Raw genomic sequence first — 14600 nt, 5'->3', positions numbered from 1 at the left:
TTGTATTTTTTTATTTGTAATTTGGTCTCACTTTTAATAATAAATATAAATAAAAAATTTATTACATGCATATTTATATTTTTTAAATTATACTGTGAAATGATAAATTAAATTTTTTTATTTATGATATTATTTAAATAGTATATACCATTAATTTTTTTTGTAATTATTTTTTTAGATAAATATTAATTTTACTATTTGTTTTCATACTCAACGTAAATCGCTGCTGCCTCCAGCGGTTTACGCACGTATCCTAATACATATAAATCGTTACTGCCAGTAGCGGTTTATGGCCAAGCATCAATAAACAGAAACTGCGACAGTCTCTAGCGGTTTCTGTGTTTCCCCATTGACATGTAATCCGCTGCTGGCTATAGCGGATTATGTGTTTTCGTAAACCGCTACTGGCAGTAGCGATTTCTATAAATATATGAAACAATGTATTTGCGTCTTCATATTTAAAACAATGTAATTGCGTAAATTTGAGGGACAAACAATTTATTTGTGTAAATTGTCCTAATTTTTAAATAGATTAATTTATTATTTTTATTTAGTCTATATTTATTATAAAATTATATATTCAAACATAATACATTTTACTCTATATTATTATTATTATTATTATTATTTTAAACACTATTTATTATTAATACACATGATACATAATGAGTTATTTAAACATGTTTTTTTATGTATAATATATTAATATATACTAAATAACTAACTAACTAATATATATATATATATATATATATATATATATTTAAAAAATTGGAGAGATCATGGCTACTGTAGGCTCTCTATATAGATTCGTCCCTAACTATCACTACAACAAAAATGCCATTTAGCGGTGATTTCTGGAGCCGTTTAGCGGCGGTTTTGAACCGCCGCAAAATATTTCACAGCGGTTTTATAAAACACCAGAAGATAGGGCGCGGCAAAACAGATAGCGACGGTTTTTGTTAATCGCTGGAATAATCGCCGCAGTATGTCAAGAAAAATTGTAATTGCCCAATTTGTGGCGGTTACAAACCGTCGCTAAATGTCAGACAGGAAGAAAACATATTATAACCCAAATTCAAATTTCCCATTAAAATTTTAGATTTTCTATTATTTTGCCTATTTTGACAAAAATAGTTTATTAAACTTTAATTTTTTACGTTTTAACTAATTAAAACAAATTACAACCAAGTAAAACAGCTCAATTAACATAACAAACCAAATTAAACGAATGCAAACATAACATATATAACGAAATTGTCATAACATCATCCAAAATAAACTAAGAATGCTCAAGTCGAATAAAATAAACATAACGTACTAAACCTATTTAAATGTAAAAGTATCCAAGACCATTAATTGAAATTCAAAATTTTTGTTGCGGGTCGTGATTACCAGATGAAGATGGCCCTGCGCATGACGAGTCCGGTGTACCGCCCACAAAAGCCAGCTCTTTAGCAATCTCAAATGGCAAATTGCCTCCTAACTGTTGGACTACATATCCCAAGACCTTATGTATTGACTGTCTCTTCGCCTGCTCTTCTTCTAGCTTAGCTGTCAATTCTGCAATCATCCTCTTATCCTCCGCATTGGACTCTGCAGAACCCAACGGTTGTCCAGCAGCGTTACCAAAGACTTGGGTGAAACATGGTCCAGCACTTAGGGCACGAACTCGTCCTGGGTGCTCCTTTCCGAAAACTTGTGCTAGCGAGTCATTTTGTGAAAGGTGCTTAGAGGATCCATCCTGCCTCTCAACATTCGCAATTGCTTCCTACAAATATACAACATTGGAAAGGAAGAAGTTAACAGTAGCACGATATATATAGTAAGCTATATATTGCTTCAAATTTTCAAACATGACTTACACTAACAACACGCGCATGGGGATGGATATACGAGCCATCTTTTTTCTTATGAGTCATGATAAACAACTTTCCTCTACCAACGGGCCTTCCTTGCTCTCTCTCCTATATCGTTGATATTGCCACAATTTAGTAAATAACAACATTTTTCAGGAAGCTTAATCAAAATCTAATGCAAATAATGACTTATTACCACTTCGTCTTTTTTTCTTGCCAATGTTTTGGAGTCCCTAGTATGTGTGTAAAGTTGCTTGCTCCGATTTAAAGTGTTCTGTTTACACTTTTTTTATGAACAAATAACAAAATAAATGTAAATGAGAAAGAAAAAGTTGAATATAAAATGTAAGGGAATTAATATGTATACACATGTTTTTTTTGTGGAAATAATAAAATATACCAAGGCTTACCTGTGTTTCTTCATTCAGGCGATAGTCAACGAACTTTTTCCAATAATTTTTGTCTATTCCTTTCGGGTGATGCTGAAGATTTTCCTCATAAGTCCTTATTTGTTTGTAACACCTATGAAACAAGTGGTGCCTTGTATCCTTCTAGTTCTTTTCTATTCTCTTCAAAATATCGCGCTTTATTTTTCTTCCAGTATCGTTCTCATTGTAAAAGACCCGCTGCAATTAGTATACATTGTCATTAACGAAGACCAACAAACAAGTATAAGACTAATAATTTGAAGAAATGTATTACAAGCTAATTTAAATTGTTAAAGTATGACCCTCAAATCCAGTACAAGCAGTCGCAATTACGTATAAATGAGAAGTGCTTAAATGATGATGTGAAAAGCACAATATGAAAATTTTACTACCCATATAATTTACCCATGCAAAAGACCTTAAAAAAATACCGAATACTAAAATTGCTTAAATTGTAGAAGCTTAAAGCTGTACCTTAAGCATGTCGTACGCATATTCCCTCTTTGCTTTGCTCACCAGCTTCCAACTGTGTAAGTGTATGAGGAACTGGGAATAATCCGCACCCAAACTCCCTATGAAACCACTCAATAATCCTGCCGCCTGACCAATCGGTTGCAGCTCACTGTTAAATGGGAGTACTATCTTTGTATTGGAAGGGAGGGTTATAGCCTCATTCATGCTCAGCTTAGAAACTTTTCTCACGCCATCCTCTAAGAAGTGTATGGAAAACAAAATTACTATATAATCATTGCACAAAAGAAAAATAGAAGTAAAGGATTATGAAGATAACTGTTTACGAAAATGGGAGGAAAAAAATGTTTACCGATAACAGTAACTTCCCAGAAATCTGTATCTTTAGCTTTCTTGTTGTTATGCTGACCTTCTACTTCTTGGGCAGCAAACAAGTCGTCGATGTGGTCATCAAACGACGGAACTTCATCCGCCTTTGGGTCGTAATTCTCATCCCCTAATTTATGATCAGCCACTTCCGTGCGATGCCGAGTCTTTATGTTGTCTGTTGGAGTTTGAGGGTCATCAGCAGTACTCGACTGTGCATTCCTATGATCGATGCGCGGTGCACAAAACGGTTCATTCATACGGGTTGCCGGAGCTCTATTAGCTGAGGATGAAATCGGAGGAGCCCTATCACGTGGTTGCTCCCGTGATGTCTGAGCTCCTCTAGTCATGGACCCAACCTTAAAGCGATGTGAAACCATTTAAAATTATATCTTAGAGAACGAGTTAATATTGAGAATTATTTTATTTCATAAATTAATAATTTTGCCGGGAGAAAAATTAATGCGGTTCAATGATACAATTGAAGGACATATAATTTTCACATAAGGTTACGTTAAGAAATATTAACCACAAACATTAACCGTTGTCTCTTCAATACCGGCATTAGTTCCGGCATCTTTCGGGGGTTCCCGTATAATGTTGTACCTTGGTTTCCTAGGCATCCTTACAAACCTGTATAGAAAACAATATTAGTAGACAAATGACAAGCACAACATAAAAAAACGCTTAAAGCAAATAGAGAATACAAATTATACCCCAAAAATAGGGAATAAAAAATTATGAAATTTATATGGAACACTATAAGGCACATTACATGATACATCATAAACTGATAGAATATTAGAATTTATTTTTTTAAATAAATTAACAACATAATCAACTAAGTCTAATTAAATTAGTTTAAAATAAAAAACATTAATTAGTTTTAATGTTAGTTGAAGTCTTACTATTTAATAGGATTAATAACTGGTTTTTCAATAAATTTGAGTGTGTCATAATTAAAAATGTGTATATCAATTTAATTCTTGATCCGGTAAGTAAAACAACTTGTATAAGTGTAAAATTATTTATTATCAAAAGCCAGTAATCAAGCTTGACAAACTGCAACGGTTATGCTAACACTACAACAAATCCGGCAGATAGCGGCGGAAAGTTTGCGGCGGTTTTACAAAACCGCCGCCAAATGACATATTGCGGCGCATATCGCGGCGGTTAGAGACGAGGCTGCAATCAGGATTGTATTTAGCGGCGGTTTTTCTTGAACCGCCGCCAAATGACATATTGCGGCGCATATCGCGGCGGTTAGCGGCGATGCTTCAATCAGGATTGTATTTAGCGGCGGTTTTTCAGCGAACCGCCGCTATCTGTAATGTCAAGTGACTCATCATGTTACATTTTGCGGCGGTTTTTATTCCAACCGCCGCAAAATGCGTATAACAACATATTTCATTGGTTTCCTTTAAGGGAGACACTCCGATAAAGATGCTTAAAACGTCTTTTTTTAAAGATGTTTGTTATTAACTAACATTTAATACATATAATTGATTAAACTATATTATTTTTGTCAAAGATCAGACAAATTGATTTGGTCAAAAAATTGATAAACCAAACTTTGAACCGATTTAAATTAGTATTTTTTTTATAGAAAATGACTACAATAATCTTATTATAAAAAATAAGTAAAATATTTTTATTATATATATATTTTTTTAATTTTAAAAATCTTAAATTCTAACCCTATAACGATACAAAAAAAAGGAAAAAAATATTAGAATTTAGGATTCTTAAAATATATTTATATATAAAAGAATATTTTAGTCAATTTTTATAATAGAAATATTGTAATTATTTTTTATAAAAAATATTAATTTAGACCAGTTTAAAGTATAATTTATTGATTTTTTGGCCAAATCAATTTATCTTATCTAATTTTGATAAAAATAACATAGTTTAATCAATTATATGTATTGAATTTTAATTACTTAAAAACATCTTTAAAAAAATACGTTTTAAGCGTCTTTATCTAAGTGGCTCCCTTCCTTTAATAACAACCATTTGGATATAATTTAGTTAATTTAAGACTACTATTTTAGCCTACATATGGTTTAATCATTGTTACTTAATTTCATAACACTTTTTTTAGATCCGTTTTACATAAAAAAATTTCACAAATTAAATAAGCTATATATGTTAACTCATGTGAACAAATTTACCAATAAGATTTTCTCGTTTACTTTATTGTCATTTAAATTTGCATTCAAATATAAATGTAAAATAAGAAAATATAGTCATAGGCTGATTTTATAAAGTTAAAATAAAGTTGTAACTAGCATATATTAAAGTTACTCTTCTTTGAAGTTATGCCTTACTAAACATAAATCAGGAAACTCTAAGAGTAGATAAACATGTAAACCTGCGACCCAAATCATTAAATTAAGGGAATCAACGTAACTCTTATAATAAAAAAATCAAAATTTCTCTCCAACATCGTATTGACCTGGCGAAAAATTAATAATTAAAAATATTTTCCACAAGTCATTAAAAATTCAAAACTTTATAATTTTACCAAAATTATAATTTTAAATTTTTTATTTTAATGATTTGTTGAGCATTTATTAAAATAAAAAATTTAAAATTTATTTAATAACAATCTTAACTTGTATTCTTAGATATAAGAATTCATAATAACTAAATTCAAAATTAATTAATGTTTTATCAAAATTAAATACTAAATAGAATAAAAATATTTTTATATGAAAACCAATCAATCATCTATATAATTATTAGCGCTATATACATCGAAGAGTCATTTGGCTTGGTGGTAACATAACATTGTTAAAGCTTTTCCTTCTTCCAGGTTCCAGGTTCGAGCCCTGCCTTCTTCATTTGTGGAAGGTTTACATAGAGTTGATATTCTACAGTGATCTACATGTTGTGGGTCTATTGGTGGGCACGGATTTAATGATTGAGTCGGTTGGACCATTGGACCACCGGTTGGTTTGACTATAATAACTATGAATGGAAATACTGAAATTTAGCGGCGGTAAAAAAATGATGTTTTCGTTTATTTGCTATTTAGCGGCGGTTTGCAACCCGCCGCAAAATTGATAGACGTTTAGCGGCGGTTATTCCAGCGGTTGAATAAAACCGCCGCTATCCGTTTAGCAGCGCCCCATCTTGCGGCGTTTCATTAAATCGCCGCGAAATGTTTTGCGGCGGTTCAAAACCGCCGCTAAACGGCTCCAGGAACCGCCGCTAAATGGCGATTTTGTTGTAGTGTAAATTGGATATTCAATATTCGAATATATAAACAAATAATAGTGGTATGGTATAATATTACAATAAATAGAAAGGTGAGTTGTTATGTAGAGGTGGGTTCCCTAATGAATCTTTTACTGAAACTCTTCCCTGCTCCCTACTTACCTTACTTATATTTGGCGATAAAAAAGGGAGTAGAATTTAAATCAAGAATGCACAAATAATCCAAATCCATCAACCAAGGTCAAACTCACAGTAATAACACATTCCTCACAGTATCAGCAGCAACCATACCAAATTAATTAGCTGATAACATAACTTCAACGACAATTAATAAACCATATCAAGAAGTTCTTATCTCATAAGCCATAACATAGCAGCAGCAACAACCAACGAAATTAACCCAGAATTAACATATGCAATCCAAGAAAAAAAATACAGAAGGAACGGAACAAGCAACTAAAATCAAATAAATGGGGATGGCGAACATTGAAGAGTATAAAAAAATAAAGACATGAACAAAAAAGGAAAGAATACGAACCAGTGAAGGGACGACATAGAGACGAAAAACACACGACAGTCGGCAGGAGAAAGGGAAGAACAGCAGCGGCTGTGGGAGAATAAGGGAGACTGTTGGATTCCCGAACTAGGCCTTTTTATTTGTTTTTTGGTATCCAAAACGACGTTTAGATCCTTCATTTATTTTCAAGAAACAAAATAAAAATATCATGGAGTTACACTTATCTGTAATCATAATATTGGAAGAAGAGACAGGAAAATACGCATAACCTACTAATGAATAGTCTAAAATAATGAAAAAAGAGAAGGGAAATTACATAAGAAATCTACTTAACACATATTTTTAATGAAAGGCTTGATTTGATTAACATGACTGTATATATGATAAGTAGAATGACATATTAATATATAATCTTTTTATATATATGTATATAAAAAAAATAGACCAAAGTTTTCAACTCAAAATAATAAGATAACTAAATTAAGGTACCATATATCCTGTACAATCAATATCTATATATCATGTGTGTATGTATAATCAACTTAGAATATATGAATGTTGTATTTTTAATAATTTAGGATTAATATCAAATTATATTATTAACGGATTTAAACCATAAGAATTAATTAATACAACATTTATAAAATATAATTCCTTATATTTAGAGTCTTGACTTTTTATTCAGTATAATAAATAAATATACCTAATAAATTAAATTTAGCATCAAAAGTGGGACTGGGATTGGGAGAAAAGACAAAGACAAAAGTAAATGAACTTTTATGAGCAAATAGAATCTAAGCAGAGCAAAGCACAATCATCCATTCTAACAAAAAGATGCTATATATGAAACTCAAGGTGGGCATGGTTTGAATTTTTATAAATCCAAACTGGATCTACTTCAGAACCAGTTTTATGGTTCATGAAACCAAACTAAAACTGGATTGAAGAGAAAAATCGGTTATAAACCGATTTGAAAAAACAAAATCAATTTTAAACCGATTTTATTTACAAACTGGTTTTAAATTCGGTTTTATTTATATACCGGTTTTAAATCCAGTTTTTTTTTTTAATCCAAATCTAAAAACCGATTTTTTTTTATAAAATCCAGTTTTAAAACCAGTTTATTCAACCAAAAATTCAATTTTAAAACTAGTTTTTAAAAATCCAATTTTCAAACCAGATATTTTAATAAAAAATCCAATTATGTGTCTTTCAAAATAAGACCAAAAAGCTATCAGCTAAAAAGAGCCAAACACTTTAACAAGAAATAGAAGAAGATGGTGCTAACAAGAATAAGCTATTTAGCTTAAAGACTAAAAGAGCCACTATTGACCATGATGAAAAAGAAAGATATTTATGATTAAGACGGAATTAAATTAAAAAATAAAAATAGAACTGGAATACACACATACACATGCCTCTTCCAATATCGTAGTAGTAGGAGAGTGAAGGGACCAAAACCAACATAGAAAAGGGTATCAGAAGATTAATAGGAACCCTTTAAATGACTTAACTGTCAAAATAGGAAAATCAAACAATAATCAAAGCTTTTAGTTTTTTCCTTCCTTTATCCTAGCCACAAAAACAACACCACCCTATGCAAAAGAATCCACAGTACTTCTATCTTTTCTTGGGACAAACCAAAAAAGATGTTAAGGCTTACATATAAAGTACTCACTTTAGTGGCTTCCTCATTTTCCACAGCACTTATATAGATTAGGATAATTATTTATTGATTACTATATTAAAAAAAAAAGAAAAATTAGAATTAAAATTAACAAAAAGGAGACTAATAATAAAAGCCGAACCTAAGAGTTATAGAATTCTGTACCCAGGATCCGATCCCGTTGATCAGTGATCAGGACGATACGATTGGTTGTAAGACTTGGTTGGAACACGAGGTTGAGCCAGGTGGCTTTGTTGAAATGAAGAAGCAACAGAAAGAAAGTACTCATGACTCATTCATAATCAAAGGTAGCTTTGTTGAAATTAAGAAGTGTCAAGTATGATCAGTATGCACGGTGAGGTCCTACACACCCAAATCATGGTATAGACCATGTACAAATCACAAACATTAAATAAATTGATGCATTTAATTTCTGTTTGCATCACTAGATTCTATACAAGTACAACGATATTTTACTATATATATAACTATATACAAAAATAGGTGAAGGAAGGAATAAACATCAAGTTAATAAATAAACATAAATAACAACATTATTTAAAACTCAATCACCCAACGTCTACCTAACAACTTACTCTAAATAAAAATAAAATGAATAATATTTACTTAAGAACTTAATTTAACTAATATCTAAAAGTAAACCTTATCAACCATATCCTTCCTAACAATATGTTCATCCAACTAACATATTTTATACATTAGCTCTATAAAAGTACCCTAATTATGACTTCATTCGTACACGTTCGAATATAAACACAAAGAACAACACTAACTTCGATGTCGACTGCCCCTGCGATGTGCCATGTCGCATTCAAACGATTGATGTCTAGATCATTTGCATCTGCACGCGCCATACTCGTCTAGTAGGTCGATAATTTGGTCAGAAGAGGGTAAAAGTTAGAGAAAAATTGAAGAAATCAAACGAATTGTATATATAGGCCACGTTTAGTCTTATCTCGTTGCACGAATCTCGTTTACATTGTAAACGAGATAAAGTATGAACGAGATACGTATAATCTTATTTCATTTACAGTTTTATACTGTAAATGAGATAAAAAAGATAAGGTATATTTTTGTATTATTGCTACAAATTACATATTTTGATAAATAAAATATTTATTTTATTTATTTAAAAAAACTTGGATGTATCTTAATGTTTTTTTTTAATAAGAGAGATTTGTATTTTTTTTTCATTAAAAATCATACCAGATATTTGTTCCTAAAAACTTATAGACATGGAATAAATTATATTTCATATAGATTTTTAGTAGGATATAATATTGTTTTAGTTTTCAAAATTTAATTTGAAAACCAAAATAGTCTTTAATATTTTTTATTGTAAAGAAAAATCCCTAACGCTACACAAAATTTTAAAACGAAAATGTTTGGTAACCAAAGAAAATCAGTCAAAGACAGTCATAACTTGCCTTATTTAGCATTTATTAATTATTACGACAATTAATTAATGCTAAATAAGGCAACTTTTGACTATTTTTTTTTGTCTACCTAGCATTACCCATTTTAAAAATAGTAATTCCTTTAAGCAACATCTATTTTTGGACAAAATTATTCCTTTTGATAGTTGCAAAAAAAAAAATTAAAATAGTTATTGAATTAATTAAAAAGGAAATTGAAATAGAAAAAAAAAAAAGCAGACACACACAATGGGAGTTGAAGGTTGCTGTTGTGTCGGGGATGACTAAGTAAAATTTTTATATTATACGGACAAATATTAAAAAATTATCAGAATTTATTATTTTTAATTATCAACCTAATTTTTTTAGTAAAGTAATTTCATAATATATTTTAATCCATACTTTTAAATATTGATGACTAAAAAAATAAATTTTAATGATCCTCTAATATTTATTTTTTATATTCGTAAAGGTAGAATTTTTCTCAAAAGATGCTAATATGTATGTGATGTGATAAATTATTTAAGATAACTAGAGTGCACAAGTGACAATTTTGTTAAAAAATTAACATCATATAATACAATTAAAAAATTTTGCATTGTGCCATATTAAAAATGCTTTTTCACATGGAAATTAAAATATTCTAGACCATTTTATTTTTCAACTTAAATTTTGAAAATTAAAACAGAATTATATCCTTTCTAATATTTAAATAAGATTGTTTTTGATAGACTACCTATAATTTTAAACGGGCACCGCAGATTATTAAAAAAGTTATAATATGCTTCTAAAACAGTTATAAAATAGAGATAATATTCAATTTGGTCTTTAAATTTATACGTAAGTCTTAATTTAATTTTTGAAATTTTAATTATTTTTATTTAGTTTTTAAACTTTATGAATGTAACTCACGTTAGTTCTTAGAATAATTAGAGTGATGATATGAATGGCCAAATGCCATGCTGGACTCTTTAAAATGATGTCATTTTGATTTTGACACTTAAATAACCCGAGAGTGATTATAAATGGTGTTTATTAAATGTTTTCTCCTAAAACAAGTGATACGACATCATTTTTAGATTATTTAAGTGCCAAAACAAAAAAAGACATAATTTTAAGGATTCTAGTGTGACATTTGACGATTTATGTTAATGTTCTTAACATTTGTATGATGGAAATTGTTCCAAAGAATAATGTGAATTACATTTATAAAATTTGAAGACTAAATAGAAAAAATTAAAATTTTAAGAATTAAATTAAAATTTATATACAAATTCAAGGATTAAATTGAGACATTGAGTATTAATTCTATAAAATTTCCAACGTTGAAAAATAATTATTTTTAACTGAACATAATATCTGTCATTTCTGTAATGAAAATTTGTGGAATATAATATATATAGTTTTAAAAGCAAATGCAATTTTCATTGATGTTGTGGGGAAGTTGTTCAAGTATTAAGAAGCATTATTAGTCTTCACAAGATAATGCTCAACGAAGAAGCTCTTCTATATGTTAGATTTGTGACGATTAAAGTGTGTGTTTGTATATGAAATATAATGACGAGTTGGTCATATAATGTGAATCATTGGGGAAGTCCACGTTAGAAACTGTGGACTTTTCTTCTTCCTTTTTTCTTTTTTAACAGAATCATCCATATCTTCTTTTCTTTTCTTTTTCGTATCTTCCAAAATTATGGAATTTGAACATGTTGCTATTATAGTGACGGGGAAGAATTAAAGAATAATTATTATTTTGTACTCAAACTAGTTATTCTCTCGAATATTGGATAACTTAGAATTACCTATATTGGATATGATAGTAATGACAAACCATTCCTAATTTTATTTTATTTTTTCCTTCTCAACATATAATTTTCATATTGGTCCGTTCAATTTAAAGCTCTAGCTCCACTCCGGGCTTCCTGCGCAGCCCATTTGGTGAGTCTCGCACTTTACAATGGACCAACTCTCTATTACTCATTATTTACACTCTTTTATTTATGAAAAAGTATAGGGTACTAATATATTATCTGTCAATTTATTATCAATAATAATTAATTATTATATTTTAAACTTATATATAAAAAGACACATCCAAAAAATATATTTATAAAGATACTTCTATTAAACACAGTTATAAAAAAGATATTTTTATTAGACATATCCACAAAGATACTTCCATTAAACACAATTATAAATAAGAGTTAGCAGAAGTTAGCAGAAATACTGTTGGTAACGTAGCAGGATTGTTTATTTATTTGGACTATTTTAATCTATAAATGGACTAGCTTATTATTTTTGTTTTAGTCCATTTCATATTAATTACAAGTTTATTACATATTTAATTATTCATATATTTATACTCTTTTATTTATGAAAGAGTATAGGATACTAACATATTATCTGTCAACTTATTACCAACAATAATTAATTATTATATTTTAAACACATATATAAAGAGACACATCAAGAAAATATATCTATAAAGACACTTCTATTAAACACAGTTATACAGAAAATATTTTTATTAGACACATCTACAAAGATACTTCTATTAAATACGTTATAAATAAGAGTTGGTAAAAGTTAACAGAAATATTGTTGGTAACGTAGCAGAATTGTTTATTTATTTTTTGAAAAAAACGCTACTTGTTAGTTGTTAGTTGTTACTAATATATTGCAACACACCTTATAATTTTTACATGCCAAGTTACTCACACGTGAATTTCATAAATAATAAGGGAGTGTTAGAGGAACAGCAGATTTTATGAGTTATAGTTATTAATTAGTCATCAATAGTATATTTAATAGTGTGAAATTTTATCTAATAATAAAAAAAATCTACTGATCCCTAGATTTTTCCTATTTAATATTTATACCCTTATTTCCGCCTGATTCTCGCAGTCAAGGATTCCGAAAATCTTATAAAATTCATTATCACAGTTGTTATTTGCGAAAATACAACTAAATTTATAAATTTTTATAATCTGTTTTATTTGGGTAAATAATCTTTTTTATTCGAATAAAAGCCTCTCAAAAGTAGGACTTATACGGACAGACGTGATCGGATTTAATTAAATTTAGACTTGACTTTTAATAGTTTATTTAAATTCGGTTGTAAACTAATTTGAAATAAACCAAATTAAACCAGGTTTATTTCTTGTGTAATTATGTATTACAAAATTATATAATAAATTAATAAAATTTATTTTTAAATATTAAATAATATTTTTATCAAAATAAATTATATAGTAAAATAAAAATGATATTATCATATAATATAAAAATCTATTATATATCTCTAATTTTAAGGCCAAAATGTGCCACATGTCATTCTCTCATTGCAATTGAAATCAAATCTTTCCCTCCAAAATTAAAGAACTCTCTTCTCTTCTCTCTTCCTTTCTCTATCTCTTTCATTTTTTCATTTACTCTATCTCTCTTATATATCATTATCAATGACTAATTACAAATTTGACAATCAAAATATACAACATAACATTCTCTAATTGTATTTAAATTAAATTAAAATTAAAATTAAAATATAGCTATATTATATATTAAATTTATATATTACTAACTAATTTAATAACTAAAATGTGTCACATGACACTCTCTTATTAAAATTTAGATAAAATATTTTCCTCTTAAATTAGTGAACATTCTTCTTATATTTTCTTATCTACCTCTCTCTTTTTTCTATTTCTCTTCATCCTTCCCACTCTATATATAATTTATAATTCATATTTTATATTAGTAATTTGACAAATCAAAATGTATCACCAGATATTTTTATTATAATTAAAATAAAAAATTTTCTTATCTTCCAAAATTAACAAACTCCCTCTCTCATTCTTTTTCTTTATCTTTCTCTCTCCTTTCTCTCATTCTTTATTTTTCTCTACCTTTAAGTTCTACGAAAAATAGAATTAACAACATAATATAATTTAAATTAAAAATATTATTATATACATATTTTTTTATTTAATTTTAAATTTTTACTGCTTATCTTTTTAATATATATTTTCACTTTTTTTTAATATTTATTACATATAATTTTAAAAAAATACTAATGTTGTGATTAAAAGTTAAAATTAAGATTCAATTATTTTAAAAAAAATAAGTTAATTTTATAACTATCAATATAAATTTTTTTATGTTAATATCTAATTATATTTTTATATATATAGAAAAAAATATTATTTTTAAATAGCAAATATAAAAATTAATTATTTCTGTTTGTACAACAAACTTAATATCTAATCAAATATAAAAATATACATGTTAAATTCTTTCAAATTTTAGATAACGAATGTTAAAATTAAGTAAAAAATTAAATTCTTTCATTTGAAAATAATAACTAAAAACTTATTATTTAATTTTGTTTAAGACTCTGGTCTTCTTAGTCGACGGAGACTTTTGTCTCTTACGACCATTTTATAAAAGTAGTTTAATGTTATAAATTTTTTGTGTCATAATCTATAATACTAGGATCGACGTAATTTTAAAAAATTTATATTCCCGTAATAGTATTACGGGTAAAAATTCTATTATATATCTCTAATTTTAAGGCCAAAATGTGCCACATGTCATTCTCTCATTGCAATTGAAATCAAATCTTTCCCTCCAAAATTA

At 28.2% G+C, this 14600-nt stretch overlaps 1 protein-coding gene across 1 annotated transcript; it reads right to left on the bottom strand.

The window, feature by feature from the left end:
- Positions 1–1366: 1366 nt before the first annotated feature.
- On the bottom strand, positions 1367–1922 carry LOC110265782 (uncharacterized). Its single transcript, XM_021109031.2, has 2 exons — positions 1866–1922; positions 1367–1771 (listed from the first exon to the last, which is right to left on the bottom strand). The coding sequence occupies exons 1-2, from the start codon at positions 1920–1922 to the stop codon at positions 1367–1369; spliced, it is 462 nt and encodes a 153-aa protein (XP_020964690.1).
- Positions 1923–14600: the final 12678 nt, after the last annotated feature.

The sequence above is a fragment of the Arachis ipaensis genome, chromosome B6 (genome assembly GCF_059453495.1).
Source record: "Arachis ipaensis isolate K30076 ecotype BB chromosome B6, ASM5945349v1, whole genome shotgun sequence".
Classification (NCBI taxonomy): Eukaryota; Viridiplantae; Streptophyta; class Magnoliopsida; order Fabales; family Fabaceae; genus Arachis; species Arachis ipaensis.
Note: the sequence above shows the minus strand (reverse complement) of the source record. Positions and strands in the feature narration are given on the sequence as shown.